The following is a 12884-nucleotide window of genomic DNA, read 5'->3' as shown; positions in this document are numbered from 1 at the left end:
TCAATTTGGAGTTCTGTGAGGCATTGCTTTCTTAAAAGCCTTTTGAAGAGAAGAATTGCCCTTTTTTGTTTCACAATAATTTGAGTTGACAGCTCAATGCTGGAACAAGGTCTCTGTCCATCCTCCTCCCCACCCTCCCCGAAAGTTTCAGAAAAAGGAGGTTGGGTCCGTGGGAGCCACTTCCATGGCAACCTGTTTACAGACCTCACAATAATCCACCTCAGGTTGGCTACCCTTCTGGACTATTCAGAAACAATCACTTAGGGCAGCTCCATCTGTAAAATGGGAACCGTGGTGCACGTCTCTAAACACCTCAAAATTGCCAGCTCTCTAAACTTTGCCAAACATCATCAAATTTCTGAGCCCTATTATTCCTCCCAGTGACCCTGTGAAGTAGACATTGTCTACATATTACAAGAGTCAAACCTATGAGACAAAAAGGGCAGCATTTTTCCAAAAACAAAGTTCAGAAGACAGGAAGGATCAGGAAAGATGGGCAAATAGAAACAAGGATCCAAGGGAGAAAGAGAAAGGAGAGTTACTACATTGAGGGGGCTGCAATTAATATGACTAAACAAAATGTGTAAAAAATGTTGAATTTTTAAAACATAAAATGATCAGTGGAAACTAATCTACTCTACAAACTTTCACCAAAACCACGATATAATATAATATAATATTATATATATACCCCTGTTCAGGGTCGCTATGGGTCGGAACCGACTCGACGGCACTTAACAACAACAACATATATATATATATATAAAACCCGGCATAATGAGGATAAGGGGTTTCTTTCAGGGTGTACAACTGGAGGTCAAACTGGGGCTAGAAGCTTCTTTGCCCTCTTCAGACAGATTTTTTTCTTGTTGTCAAGTGCCATCAAGTCGATTTCCAACCCATAGCGACCCTGTATAGGGTTTCCAAGGAGTAGCTGGTGAGCTTGAACCACCAGCCTTGCAGATCAAACGGCTTTGCAGTCTGACGCATTAACCCACAGCGCCACACCAGGACAGATTTTGGGGCTAACTAAAACCCCTACTTGGGCAGCGCTCAACAGTCACCTCTATCTGGGACTTTCATCCCAAACCTTTTGCTGAAGGTTTCACTTCAGGATTAGGTAGTTTTTTAAACTCCATCTTATATAATATTTGACCAATGTATGTTTCAAAAAATACCGATTTAAACTTATTTACTGACTACTAACAGAAAGGAGAAGACAAATGGGAGCTTTGAGGAAACATATACAAAGTTGAAATAATATTTGTGCAAAGCTTTTTCTTGGAATTCGTCATTCCTTTCCCACATACAAGAAGATGACAACCATCATCAGTGGCAGACGTGGATGCTCCATTGCCTCCAATTGTCTAGTAAGTAAGAGAGGAAGAAGAGTTTTGTAAAAGGTTTAGGAAATCCTTTCAGTTGGGGAGAGAGGAGAGAAGGAAGGTGCATTGCTTTCTTCAGAGAACTGCTAATTCTAAAATGTATTCCTGTAATACCACAGGGCATACCAAGTTACAGCACTTGTTCCTAAAGTCCTACCTAGGTTCTGAAATATCCAAATCTAATCATTATAACAGAAGTATAGTTAAATTAATATTTACTTTCTGCTTTTGATTAATATATAAAATTAAATTAATCAATACAAAATTGCTACCATCACTGCTGACAATAAAACCTCATTTTCTGGTCATATATCCCATTTAAATCACTTGCTAATTGTGACTGAGAACTGATTCACTTGGTCCATACACTGAGAAAGCATGCCGGCTATCCAGAATCTGGGTTTTAATGACAATCATAACTAGATGTCTTTTTTTCCCCTCCCTCCTTGCTCTTTGTTTGCCATTTCCCTATTAAAAGCATTTCATTTTTATTAAAGTTAGTAGTTTCCTTTCAATATTTTTTCATCTTCCTATAACAGTGACTCTTGAAGAGACCATAACATAATTTTCCAAAAATATTTTACAAAAACTTCTTATGGGATCTTCATAAACTAGCAAGGATATTCTCATAAACACCACAGTTGAAAGGATAAAATGCTAATATTAAGTCTTTAAAATTTAAGGAGAAAAGTCACAGTGAACATATTTTGTGATGGTGGCAAGAACATTAACCATGGTGAGCTGGATCAGCTGCAAAAATATTGGGAATATTCTGTCATCAGATTTAAAGTAATTCATACCCTATTATAATTATAGCTACTTACATACTTAAAATATACATCAATCTGTATGCATTTTGTTATCTGTTTTCTAGCTTTTTTTTTTTTTTTCCTAGTTTGTCATAAGGAATAACTAGCAACTAGAAACAACTCAGAAAATCTTTCTTATACCAAAAGTGATCACACTCCAAACTGTCCTCTATTGCAATCCTTCCCTCCATGGGCCCTATTTGTTTTAGTTGGTGGTTTGGAGTCCTTTTGAAAATCTCATTTGTCCTTCTTGTTGTTGCCCTTTGAGTCCTAGTAACCCTGTACAGGATTTCCAAGGAACAGCTGGTGGGTTTGAACCAGCAACCTTGTGGGTTACAGTCCAGTACTTATCAGATAATGCCACATGAGGAGTGTGCTCAAAAACAGTGATCTTGTCCATCCAAAATCAAATTCAAAAGTATTTTAAGGCAATTTTGATGCTACCACTTTCAAACTCTAATCTGAATTACATTTTAATAGGAGTCCTGTTGTAAATGAAACACAAATCATAAATATGTATTTACAGGTTTAGGATTATTTTCTAGATTATATATTGACATGGAATTAGTATTTCTTTAGTAGAACAGGGAATATTCTCAGTAACTGCAACTATAACAGAAAATTCCACCAACAATTCCATGACAGTCTATGGAAATGCTGTGGGCACATTTCTATTTCCGCTCCATTTTCATGTCTAATCATTGCTAAATCACCACAACGTATTTTTCTGATGTCTCATTCTGTAGCAATATTCCATATGTTTGGCAATCTCTCCCTCATAAAATAAAACTTTCAATTAATTTGGCTGCAAGTTTTGTCTCTATAAACCATTCCCGGAACCAATCCCTTAACCCCTTAACATTATAATTAAAACAAATTATACTGGAAAGGCATTTGGGGGTGAGCGATTGCAGTAAAACATCTGTGATTAGACCCAGATTAACAGAGGTGTGTGTATGAGAGGTGGGAGGTAGAAGATCAAAGAAAAGAAATCTACCAAAATAACAACAGGAGTTAAGACTTGCCTCCCAAGATGTTCCAGTAAAGCCACTAATAGAGTTAACCTAAAGTACATTTTCCAGCCAGTATCAATTTCAGCTTTGCCAATTAAACCCAACCTGTTCACCTTCCCACAACAGCAGTATCTCAAAATGGTTGGTTTGTGATCCATTTTGATCAGAACTCCCATAAAACTGAGGATTAAAAAGGGTAAAACCTCACAGCGACATCTACCATTATTATCATCTGACTTCTTACCACAAACAGTAACAGGAGTCTACCTCCAGGCGACTTTTGTCCTGAGTCCAGCACCTGCCCCTCTTCCCCCAGGACTCCTAGGAAGGTTCTGAGAGATGGATATCTCATTACCCTGCAGCTTGCTGGATACATGTGCTGTGGGTTCATGCACAAACCCACTTTCTTCCCTGCAAACATTTCACAATAGAAGGAGGGAAAGAAAAAAGGGAAAAAACGGAAGAGATATTCAGACTTTCAGACAAAAGGAACACAGTCAAGGGACTGAAATATTACTACAGACAATAAGTAGACCCTGTTTGCTCATTTCAGGAAGTGAGAAAAGACCCTCCAAATCATAACCAAAGTAAATCCCACACCAAGTCATCTCCAAAGCCAGTAGCCAGGCAGCAATGAATCTGCTGCTGCCTGGCAAACTGCAGCTTCGGTGTGTCTCCAACCTTGGGCTTCCCAAGTGAGTAATATTGTCCCTTTCATCTTCCCATCAGCTAAGCTGGTTCCAAGTCGCTGTGTGTTCCAAAGCTCCCCAGCTCTAACCCTGATAAATTTCCATAATTGAAAGAAATGACACAAGGTCCCTCCATCCAATTCCACCTCCCATCCCCCATCCATAGCCCTTCGATTTGGAGGAGGAAGCAAGTTTCCCCGCCAGAAAAAAACACCAGAAATCCACCTTTCTAGACCAAAACAAGAGGCTGAAAAGAAATTTCCTTAATAACATGATATAAAGAATGGTCAGTCACTGCTAACCATTTTCCATCTCTGCAACTGCTTCCAAGTAAGACCCTCCCATCCTTTTCTCTCCAAGTCCCCTGCCTAACGCTGATGCCTCTCTGGGTTCGGTCTGCTAAGGCCGGTACTAAGTAATTACTAATTGACTTCATGCAGAGTGAAAGGGCTCGAAAATCCGAGGAGGCAAATGGGAAGTTAGGGAAAGGAAATATTTAGGACTTGAGGCTGTCTACACCTGGTCAGCGAGGTCATCAGGTCACTGTTCAAAACACAAAACACCCCTGTGAGCCGTATTTTGTCTGCTTAATGGGGAGAGAAAAAAAAAAAAAATGCTTTGCCAGGCTCCCTACTTCTACCCACCCCCTTCCACCAATTTGCTTCCAGGAGGTCTTGATTTTTAAAATTCGACCCTGGTATTTGTAGTGGTGTAGGCGTTTTCCTAGATGGTTTTAAAGAGGACTCACTTGCTCTAATCCCCAGAGCATTCAGGCTACATTCTTGCCTGAGCCCCGCATTGTTTTTGGCGTGTCAGGAGGGAGGTACACGGGCTTCAGTCGTCCACTGTTAACTTCCTGCTGCTCAGGCTTACATCCCGCCCGGGCTTTGCTAAGTAATTCCTCTCCTTCCTGATTAGCCTTACCTTTCAGACCCCTTTAGACATTCGATTTGCCCACTAAAAGGAGCCAAAAAGTTCCAACCAGGATCAAGACGGCCCCCTGAGCGCCACAGAGTGAAGACCCGCCACACCATCTCGCTTTTCCGGAGTAGTGTTTCTAACTCCCTTCCCAGGTCGAATTTTATTTACATCGACGGCTGCTCTGGTTGAGATCTCGTATCTCTTGAGCTTTGCCGCGTTAAGTGCTCACCAACACTAAACGCGAGGAGCAGAGCGCGGAGCCGTGGCTCGAACGCCAGGCAGGACTCAGCGGGGCTAGCGGAGCCCCGTGCAGCAGGAGCCGCGCCCCAAAAGGGACTCCCGCTTTCCAAGGTCACAAAGACTCGGGCCATCGGCAATGGCGATTAGTTTTGCCTTTCCAAAGACATGGAAAGAAATGGATTAGGGGAGGGACAGAGAATTCAGCCCAGCTTCCCCGCACTGGGTGTGCCGTCCACTCTTCTAATCGCCGCACCTCTCCATGCGGAAAGTCCCTACTGTCGCTCCAAGGGGCAGGGGCCGGGCCCCAGGCTTGGTCTCGGGGACGCGCGGGAGAATTAGCCTGAAAAAGGAACAGTGCAGGCAGGATGCTGTGGCTAGGGGGTAATGGCCAGAGCGCAGGAATGCTGAATGCAGCGTGCGGAGGACACCTAGGCCGTTTCTCCCTTGTCCCCTTCGCGGCTCGAACCTCAACCCTGGGCAGCGTGACCCGGTGTGCGCCAAGTCAGCTCTCTCTGAAGAGCTGTCATCTCCGCACCAGCGAGGTCAAGCAAGCGCCCAGGACCGAGCGCTATCCACAGAGGAGCAACAAATGCTCCTCGAATGAATTTTTCCCCATTTCCCTGGGCCACCCAGGCCGTTGACTGCCCGTGACTCAGCCCGGGGCACAATGAGGCCACACAGGTCCCGGACCCGAGGGCGCCGATGCTGGTTTTCTGACTCGTAAGTCAGGACCGCGGGCAAGCGAATAACAGACTTGAGTGAATGCCTGCCTGCCCTTCAGTCCTGACTTTGCTTCCACCCCATTGTAGATCTTCGCGCCTCATCCGTCGCAGTTTCCCAAGCCCACTTCCGCTCCCAACGTCCTCACCCTTGGAGGCCAAGGGAAAGAAGAGGTCTAGTCCTCCGACCCTTCGGGCAATCTGTGCCACCCGCTACCCCAAGTGAAGGGCACCGCGGTCACCCGGGTTTTCCCAAAGTCTCTTCTTGATGTTGCACAGCTGTGACCTGAGACAAGACTGGAGACCTCAGCAGACTCGCTGCTGCAGAATGCGACCCTCAACCCTGAATGCACTAATCGGCTGTCCCCGCCGCCGGCTACCCTTTAAAATTTGGCTCGCATTTGAGAATATTTTTGTGAAACCGGGAGGGAAGTCTGCGGTGCTGTCTGACTTTCTGTATCACAATCTGGTTACCTATCTACACTGTCTTCCCCTCCCCTATCAGAAGAGGTAGGCTTGGAAAGTGAACCTGCCCTTAAGTTTGAGAGCCTGCTAGCCCGGGAAGTGAGACTACTCTACCTGTTAAGAAATAGCCTAGAACGAGGGTGATACACAATGTCTTGACAAGGATTCGTGGTGCGACCTGTGAAGGCAGATTCATTCACCCTACACACCACGTGTCTCCCAGGGAAGGGAAGAAATGGTAATGGCACATCTTGGAGAAGTCCATCAGATCTTACCAAGTACAAACTGAAATATCCTTTTCCCACACTTTGGGGTTCGCAAGAACTGCAGGAAGCAGAAATTTTAAGGAGAACAGGCAGAGCGGCAAGAAACAGGAAACGTCTCCAGACTGCTCCCGCTCTACCATCCTCAGCCAAGGAGGTGCGGGTCGCTCCTTCCTCCAAGCGGTGGGGACTACATGGGAAATGGGTCAAAAAACAAGGGCAAGGGGCGGGTGAAATGGTCCACCTGCCTATAGGAGGGAGAGCGCGGGCACCAGCATCCAGATGACTGTGTCTGTGGGCTACGTTGAATTTGGGGAGCAGAAATTCGAGGGCTCGGGAGGTGCCCAGGGATCCAGCTATGTAAGAACTAGACGGGCATTTCAGCCCCAACGGTGGCGGCAGACCTAGGTGGGTTGTGCTCAGGGGTGAGAAAGAGACTCTAGACCTACTAAAGCGCGGGTCTAAGTAGCCAGGACCGTCAGTTTAGGACAAGGTTCCTATCTGAACCCATCCTCCTCGTCCAACCACACAAAAAGACATCGAGTCCTTTGAAAAGATCCCTCGGCGCGTGCTGGAGGGAGCCACTTCCTGCCAGAGGGAGCCCAGACCCTCAGGCTGATGTTCTGAGTTTCTTAGAAAACAACTAACCAGAGGCGGGAGTAAGGCTGCCCCAGATGAGATTAAAGGGCAAGGTCTACTTTTCCACACCAAACTGCTCTACAAATCGCTCCTAGCCTTCTCCAGCACGTGGTTCCTCGGTTGACGACGTCGGAGATTATCCCGAGAAGTCCACATCGTGCGCCAGTACGAAAGCGCCGTCCTGGGCCTGCCTCAGCGGCGAGGCACCCGGGCACAGGACCTCGGAACCGAGGAGCAGGAGGAGGGAGATAGTGCTGAGGATCAGCGCGCCCAGGAGCGAGCAGAGGCGGGAGGCAGGAGTAGAGGGGTAAGGAAGAGGGTAATGGACTCACGTAGAAAGATGAATTGTTACATTACTTGGGAACGTTTTCCTAAAGAGAATGCACCTCACCCACACCCAAAATAAGCAACAACAAAAAAATATTCCGACTGCTGTGGAAGCCAGCTGAATTAAACTTTCTGATGAAGCTCCCCTAAAAGTGAAAGCATTGGAAAGGTCCAGTTTAGGGGATCCGTAGACCTGTCCCCCCCATGTGCTCCATTTGTGACCATTTGGATGATACAGTGAAATATGTGTGTATGGGTGTATATGAGGGGGTTAACCAAACCTAGTTATCAGGTTAGAGGGACTTGGTTGGGTGAGCCTTCTGTTCTCTCCCTTTCCCCAGGGGTTGAGAACCTACTGCTTGAAGGATTCTCTTTCTGGTTCCCTAGTGCCCAAGGGTTTGTCGTCAACATTCCCTCCCTCCAGGATGAAAGACTGGAGACCCCAGCCACTGGGCCCCAAGACTAAGGAACAGGAATTTTTGTGTATGTGTGAGAGGCTCACAGCCTGCGCATCCCCAAGGTTCAAGGGGGGTAGTATAATCCACACACACATCCCAAGAGAAAGTCTTCAGGGATTGGGCCTCTCAGTTTGGGTTGGTGCCTCAGCATTGTGTCAAAACAAAAGGAAGGGCAGACCACCCCCTCCGGGCTTGGCACTGCCATGCCATGTAGGGCTGTCCTGGGATGAGAGTCTTTTTCTGTACTTTTTAAAGTTTTCCAGTTTGTACCCAGATTCAGGCCATGGGGGGCGGGGGCACACACTGTAGCTCTGGAGGCAAATCCCGGTCATTTAAGAAAAGCAGCTCTTGACATGGAACATCAGAGCTGTTTCTGAGTAAGATCAACAAAAAGTGGGGCCGTTTGAGAAAAAGAGTTGTGCAACCCAAGAAAAGCTGTCAGAGATGAGTCCACCTCCGTTTTTCTTTGCTGTCTTAACAGGCAGGCCACCTACCGACTTTAGCTATTAGAGCACATATGTGCCCGATAATACGGACTCGAGTCACACATACTCCCTACACTCTACATAAACTACAATCAGATTAAGGATTTGGAGTAGTACTTTTACTAGGGTTTGTGTTTCTATTTATTCAGGAGACTGTGGTGGAGTGAGGGGCAATAACGAGGGCAGCAAACCCCCAGCACTTTCTACAGATATATTTCAGTTATCATTAAACTCCCCAAGGGACAGCACAAACGTGGAACTGTTTGCCAACAACTGACACAAAAAAGAGACAAAGGATAACTGTAGGATACAGAACAACCGAAGTAGGTTTGAGTGAAGCTATCTTCTAGCTCCTTCTCAAAAGGAATCCGCCTGCCCTTTGAGGTAAGGCGAAGACAAAAACCCTGCGGTGGATAACCTGGGCGCAGGAAGGCGTGCTTGGTTTGTAGATAGGTACCGTCCGTGGATAAAGCGGCCAAAAACTTACTTAAAACAAACTACGAGAACATAGCAATGGCACCACTAAAGAAGCCGCTGTCGGAAGCACAAAATCTTGGCAAGAGAAGTGAGGGAATCCTCGGCGTCTTCACAGTGCCCTGAGGGGTCCTGCAGAGCGCGCGAGCCTGCGGGGAAGGACTCACGCGGAACCCATCACGAGAGCGCGCGCGCGGCGCCCTAGAATCTGTTTAGGCTCCGCAAAGATTCTCCATCGTAACTCTCCACTTGAGAGTGAGGGACAGAGCCAAGCATCCTCCAAGAAAGTCACTGCGCACGCACCTTACACATACATAGACCTGTGAACAAACACTGCTGGAGTTACGGCTGCCTTGTTAATTTCAGACTCTGCAGGCAAGCAAAGCGCCCACAAGACCCTAGCCTCTTCACTTCCAAGTCCGAGCCACCTGGGCTCCTGCCCTCGCCTGCGCAAAGGTTCAACCCAGAGTTCGCAACTTCTTTCCGCTGCCTTTCCTTTCCCTGCATTCCTCTGCTAGCTGGAATGTGGTGAACAGATTCCCTCACTTGAAGCAGTTGGTCCTCAGGCGGGCGCCGCGGGCGGCAGTGGCCGAGGACGCACGAGGCGCGCACGCTCTGCACGCAGATCGCCGGGACCGAGCGTGTGGCCCCGGCCTCTCTGCGCAGCCGGATCTGGGGGGCAGCAGGCGCACGCTCCAACTTCTCGCCAGCTAGGGTAAAGTTGCACTAGCTGCACGCAAGCTTTGACTGTCGTCCTGGGGGAGGGCGATTTTAAAGGCCCACCCTCTCCCCTCAGGCCTGGCCTGCCGCACACTCCACTAATGTCGGCAAACAACATTCTCTCAAACGTTCCCAGAAAAGCCATAGACTGGGGATGCAGGATTCGGTCTCCTCGACTCGACTCGAACATGGCTTGAGAGATTTCCACATTCAATCTCAAAAGCCAGGAAGTTAGAGCTTCAAACGCACCCTGGCCAATACCCCTGCCCTATGACCGCCTCTGCTCCCTGGTCGCCGGCTCCTTGCCCCGCCCGGTCCCTCCGCCCTTGCTTCTCACGGCACCCGGCCCGGCCCGGCCCGGCCCGCACCGGCTGAGGCTGCTAGCTGCCGTGTTAGGAAATTAAACCAAAGAGAAAGGGTATCTTACGTTGCATTGGCACACCGAGCATCTCCGGGAGCCCCTTGACAGCTCCCTCGGCGGGGACAGCTGCGCTCTGCATCATATCGGAGCGAGAGCCAGTAAGTCGCAGTCTACGGAGATGTCTTGTTCTCTCGCTCCAGCTGGATTCAGAAATTTGAAAATAATAATAAAATCCCAACGAAGCTGCCGAAGTCACGGGCAAAGCCCGGCTCTCCACGTCTCTGGGAGGACTCCACAGACTGGCCAGCCCCCTCCCCCAGCCAGTCTTCAGTCTGTTTCAAATCCCTTTGATCTGGCTCTCCGGGGTTGAAGCACATCCCGGGTTGAGAAGACGCTGTTGCTGCAGCTCTGGCTTTTTTCCCCTCCTCCCTCCCCCGCCCTCTCCCCTCCCCCTCCCCTTCCACCCTTCGCGTGCCGGCCGCCTGGGAGGCCGCGGTCACCAAGGCATTTTGATTCATTCACACTGCAGGAGCGGCCGTGACGTAGCTTTCCGCAGGGAGGCCCGCCCTTCAGTCGAAACGGCTACCCGGAGGCAGACGGCCGACCCTGGCCGGAGTAGGGGTCGGGTCGCCCCAAGGAAGACCGGACCGCAGGGGGGCGGGGCTGCATGGGGCGGGGCGGGGCCTAGTGGGTAGCCCCCGAGCCCCGCCTTGTGGGCTCGCACCGGAGGTATAAATACTGCGGCTGGTTGTCAGCACCAGCAGGTGGTCCACCGCGGAGCACAGAGGCTCCTGGCTTTCCACGCGTCTTGCGGGGGTTCCGGGCCCCGGAGACGATCGGACAAAGTGTCGAAGCGGGCCAGACCCTGTAGATGCAGACCCTCTCAGAGGCCAGGGGCCGCCTGGCTGTGTCTTCCCCTAGCGTGCTCTCGTTTCCGACTTCTCTTCGCCAGGCCGAGAGTGCTAAGTAACCGGTGACTCCATCCTTCCTCCTCCTTTCCTCTGGCCAAGCATTTTCCCGCCGGCACTTCCCCAGTCCTGGCTCTCTCCTCCCGCGTCTGGCTGAGGCTGAGCCAGGGACAGCCCGTACTCAGTCCGGGACGCGCGAGTCACGCAGCTGGCGACGGGCAGAGAGGTGAAGGCTGCCAGGGTCATTAGCGGAGGTGGCGGCGCACTGGCCCCTCACGCTTACCCCCGAGCACTGAGGCCTGAAGCTCGGAGTTCGCATCCCCACCCTACCCCTAGTTCCATAGGGGCTCTGCGTCTCTTCGCGGGGCCTCACCTGCCCCTCCGCCCGAGTCTGCCCACCTCCGTCCTGCCCTCAAACCTCTGAGACAGTTCTGCCACGCAGGCTTCGACTACTGGCGCTTTGAACCTTTTCCGATCGCCGGCGCACTCGGACCTCCATGTAAACCAGCGAAAGGGTTGTATTTACAAGACACGCAAAAACACTTAAAACAAATTCTCCTCAAAGGAGAGTTCCACGTGGGAATAAACAAGGCCCAGTCGTGGGGTGAGTTTTCCATAGAGGCCTCTTACGCCCCCAAAGGCGCTTCCTCAGATACTTGATGCCACCCGCTTGCAGGCGCAGGAAGCCCACCCTGCCACCCCAAGACCGGCCTTCCTGGGGATCCCAGTCCCTGCACCATCCCCACCCCGGAATTTCGTAACTCGGGTGAGGGCAGGCACGTCTTTCCAGCAATGTCAGATTGTTCAATAAGCAAGGTAAACACGGGCTTACTTATTAGGCTGTAATGAACAATTTCACACAAGTGAATATAGAATTGTTCACTACGGATTAGTAAATAGACACAAGTGAACCCGTATTTACCTTGCTTATTAGGTAATCCGCCCCTGCCTCCCAGCCTAGTGGGGTCCTAAGTGAGAAGGGACATAGTTTGCTTTCCCTATCCTTCTAGGTCGCTTCCTAAAAAGACGGAATGCACCCCAAAGTGTCCCTGCCCACCTTCTAGAGTTACTGAGGGACGTACACGAGTAGAGAAAAATGTCTTGGCTGTTGGAGCTCAGAATTTCTCTCCAGTGAGGTCACGGTGACTTCTAGGTGTCTTGATATAGAATCAACACTATCTCTTCCCCTGTTTACCTGCAAGGTGGCTTCAGTGCACGAAACAGAAAATATATGCTAGAAAAAAAGGCGAGGAACCTGGTGATAATTCCAGTGTTTACCAAAATGGTTTTTAGAGAAATGTGACTAGTAAACAAACACAGGGGAAATGCCTGTGTTTAGCAATCAAACACATGTAAAACTAAACAACAGTACCTCATTATGCCTGCTAATGATGAACTGGGGAGGGGGCGGGAATCCTAGAATTCTTTGCTAGTGAAGCTGCTAAGAAATTGATATTCTCATAAATATTGCTGGTGAGCTTATAAACTCTTACATCCGTTTGGAAAGCAATTTGGCAATATATATCAAAACCCATAAAATTGTTCATACACCTTACTCATGTAATTCCATTCTGAGTATCAGTTCCATGGAATTAATCTAAATTTTGGGGAAAGTTTCATGTGTGAAGATGTTTATTACAGCATGTTTTGAGAAAAATAAACTAGATATCTAGCAATAGAAAAATGATCTAGTGAAGTATACTAAATTTACTTGTTAGTATATCATACAATTAATGAAATTATGAGCTCTAGAAGCATGGAAATGCTTGTGAAATACTTTTTTTTAACACAGGCTGCAATATTGTATACTTAAAAGAATGTAAACATGTTAGACAAAGATCAAAGTAGTGATAATACCCATTGTTGGCTATAGTGTGGGGAAATGTGAACACAATTTTTTGGTGGGGATGGAAAAGGGACATTGTCTTCTGGGGACATTTAAATAACCTAAAAATGTGTACTCCCTTGGGCCCAACAATTAATCTAGAAATGTACCCTGTGAAAATAA

At 48.3% G+C, this 12884-nt stretch overlaps 1 protein-coding gene across 1 annotated transcript in view; it reads right to left on the bottom strand.

Annotated features, from left to right (window-relative positions):
• The window catches only part of LHX4 (LIM homeobox 4), a 48172-nt gene extending 37835 nt beyond the window's left edge, over window positions 1-10337 (bottom strand). Inside the window, exon 1 of the mRNA XM_006876427.1 lies at window positions 10035-10337. Coding sequence (XP_006876489.1) covers window positions 10035-10110 — 76 coding nt within the window. The 5' untranslated portion in view covers window positions 10111-10337. The remainder of the gene's footprint in view (window positions 1-10034) is intronic.
• Between the last annotated feature and the right edge of the window lie 2547 nt (window positions 10338-12884).

This window comes from Chrysochloris asiatica, unplaced genomic scaffold (genome assembly GCF_000296735.1).
Source record: "Chrysochloris asiatica unplaced genomic scaffold, ChrAsi1.0 scaffold00379, whole genome shotgun sequence".
NCBI lineage: Eukaryota > Metazoa > Chordata > Mammalia > Afrosoricida > Chrysochloridae > Chrysochloris > Chrysochloris asiatica.
The sequence above is the reverse complement of the archived record's forward strand: the minus strand, read 5'-3'. Positions and strand labels throughout refer to the sequence as shown.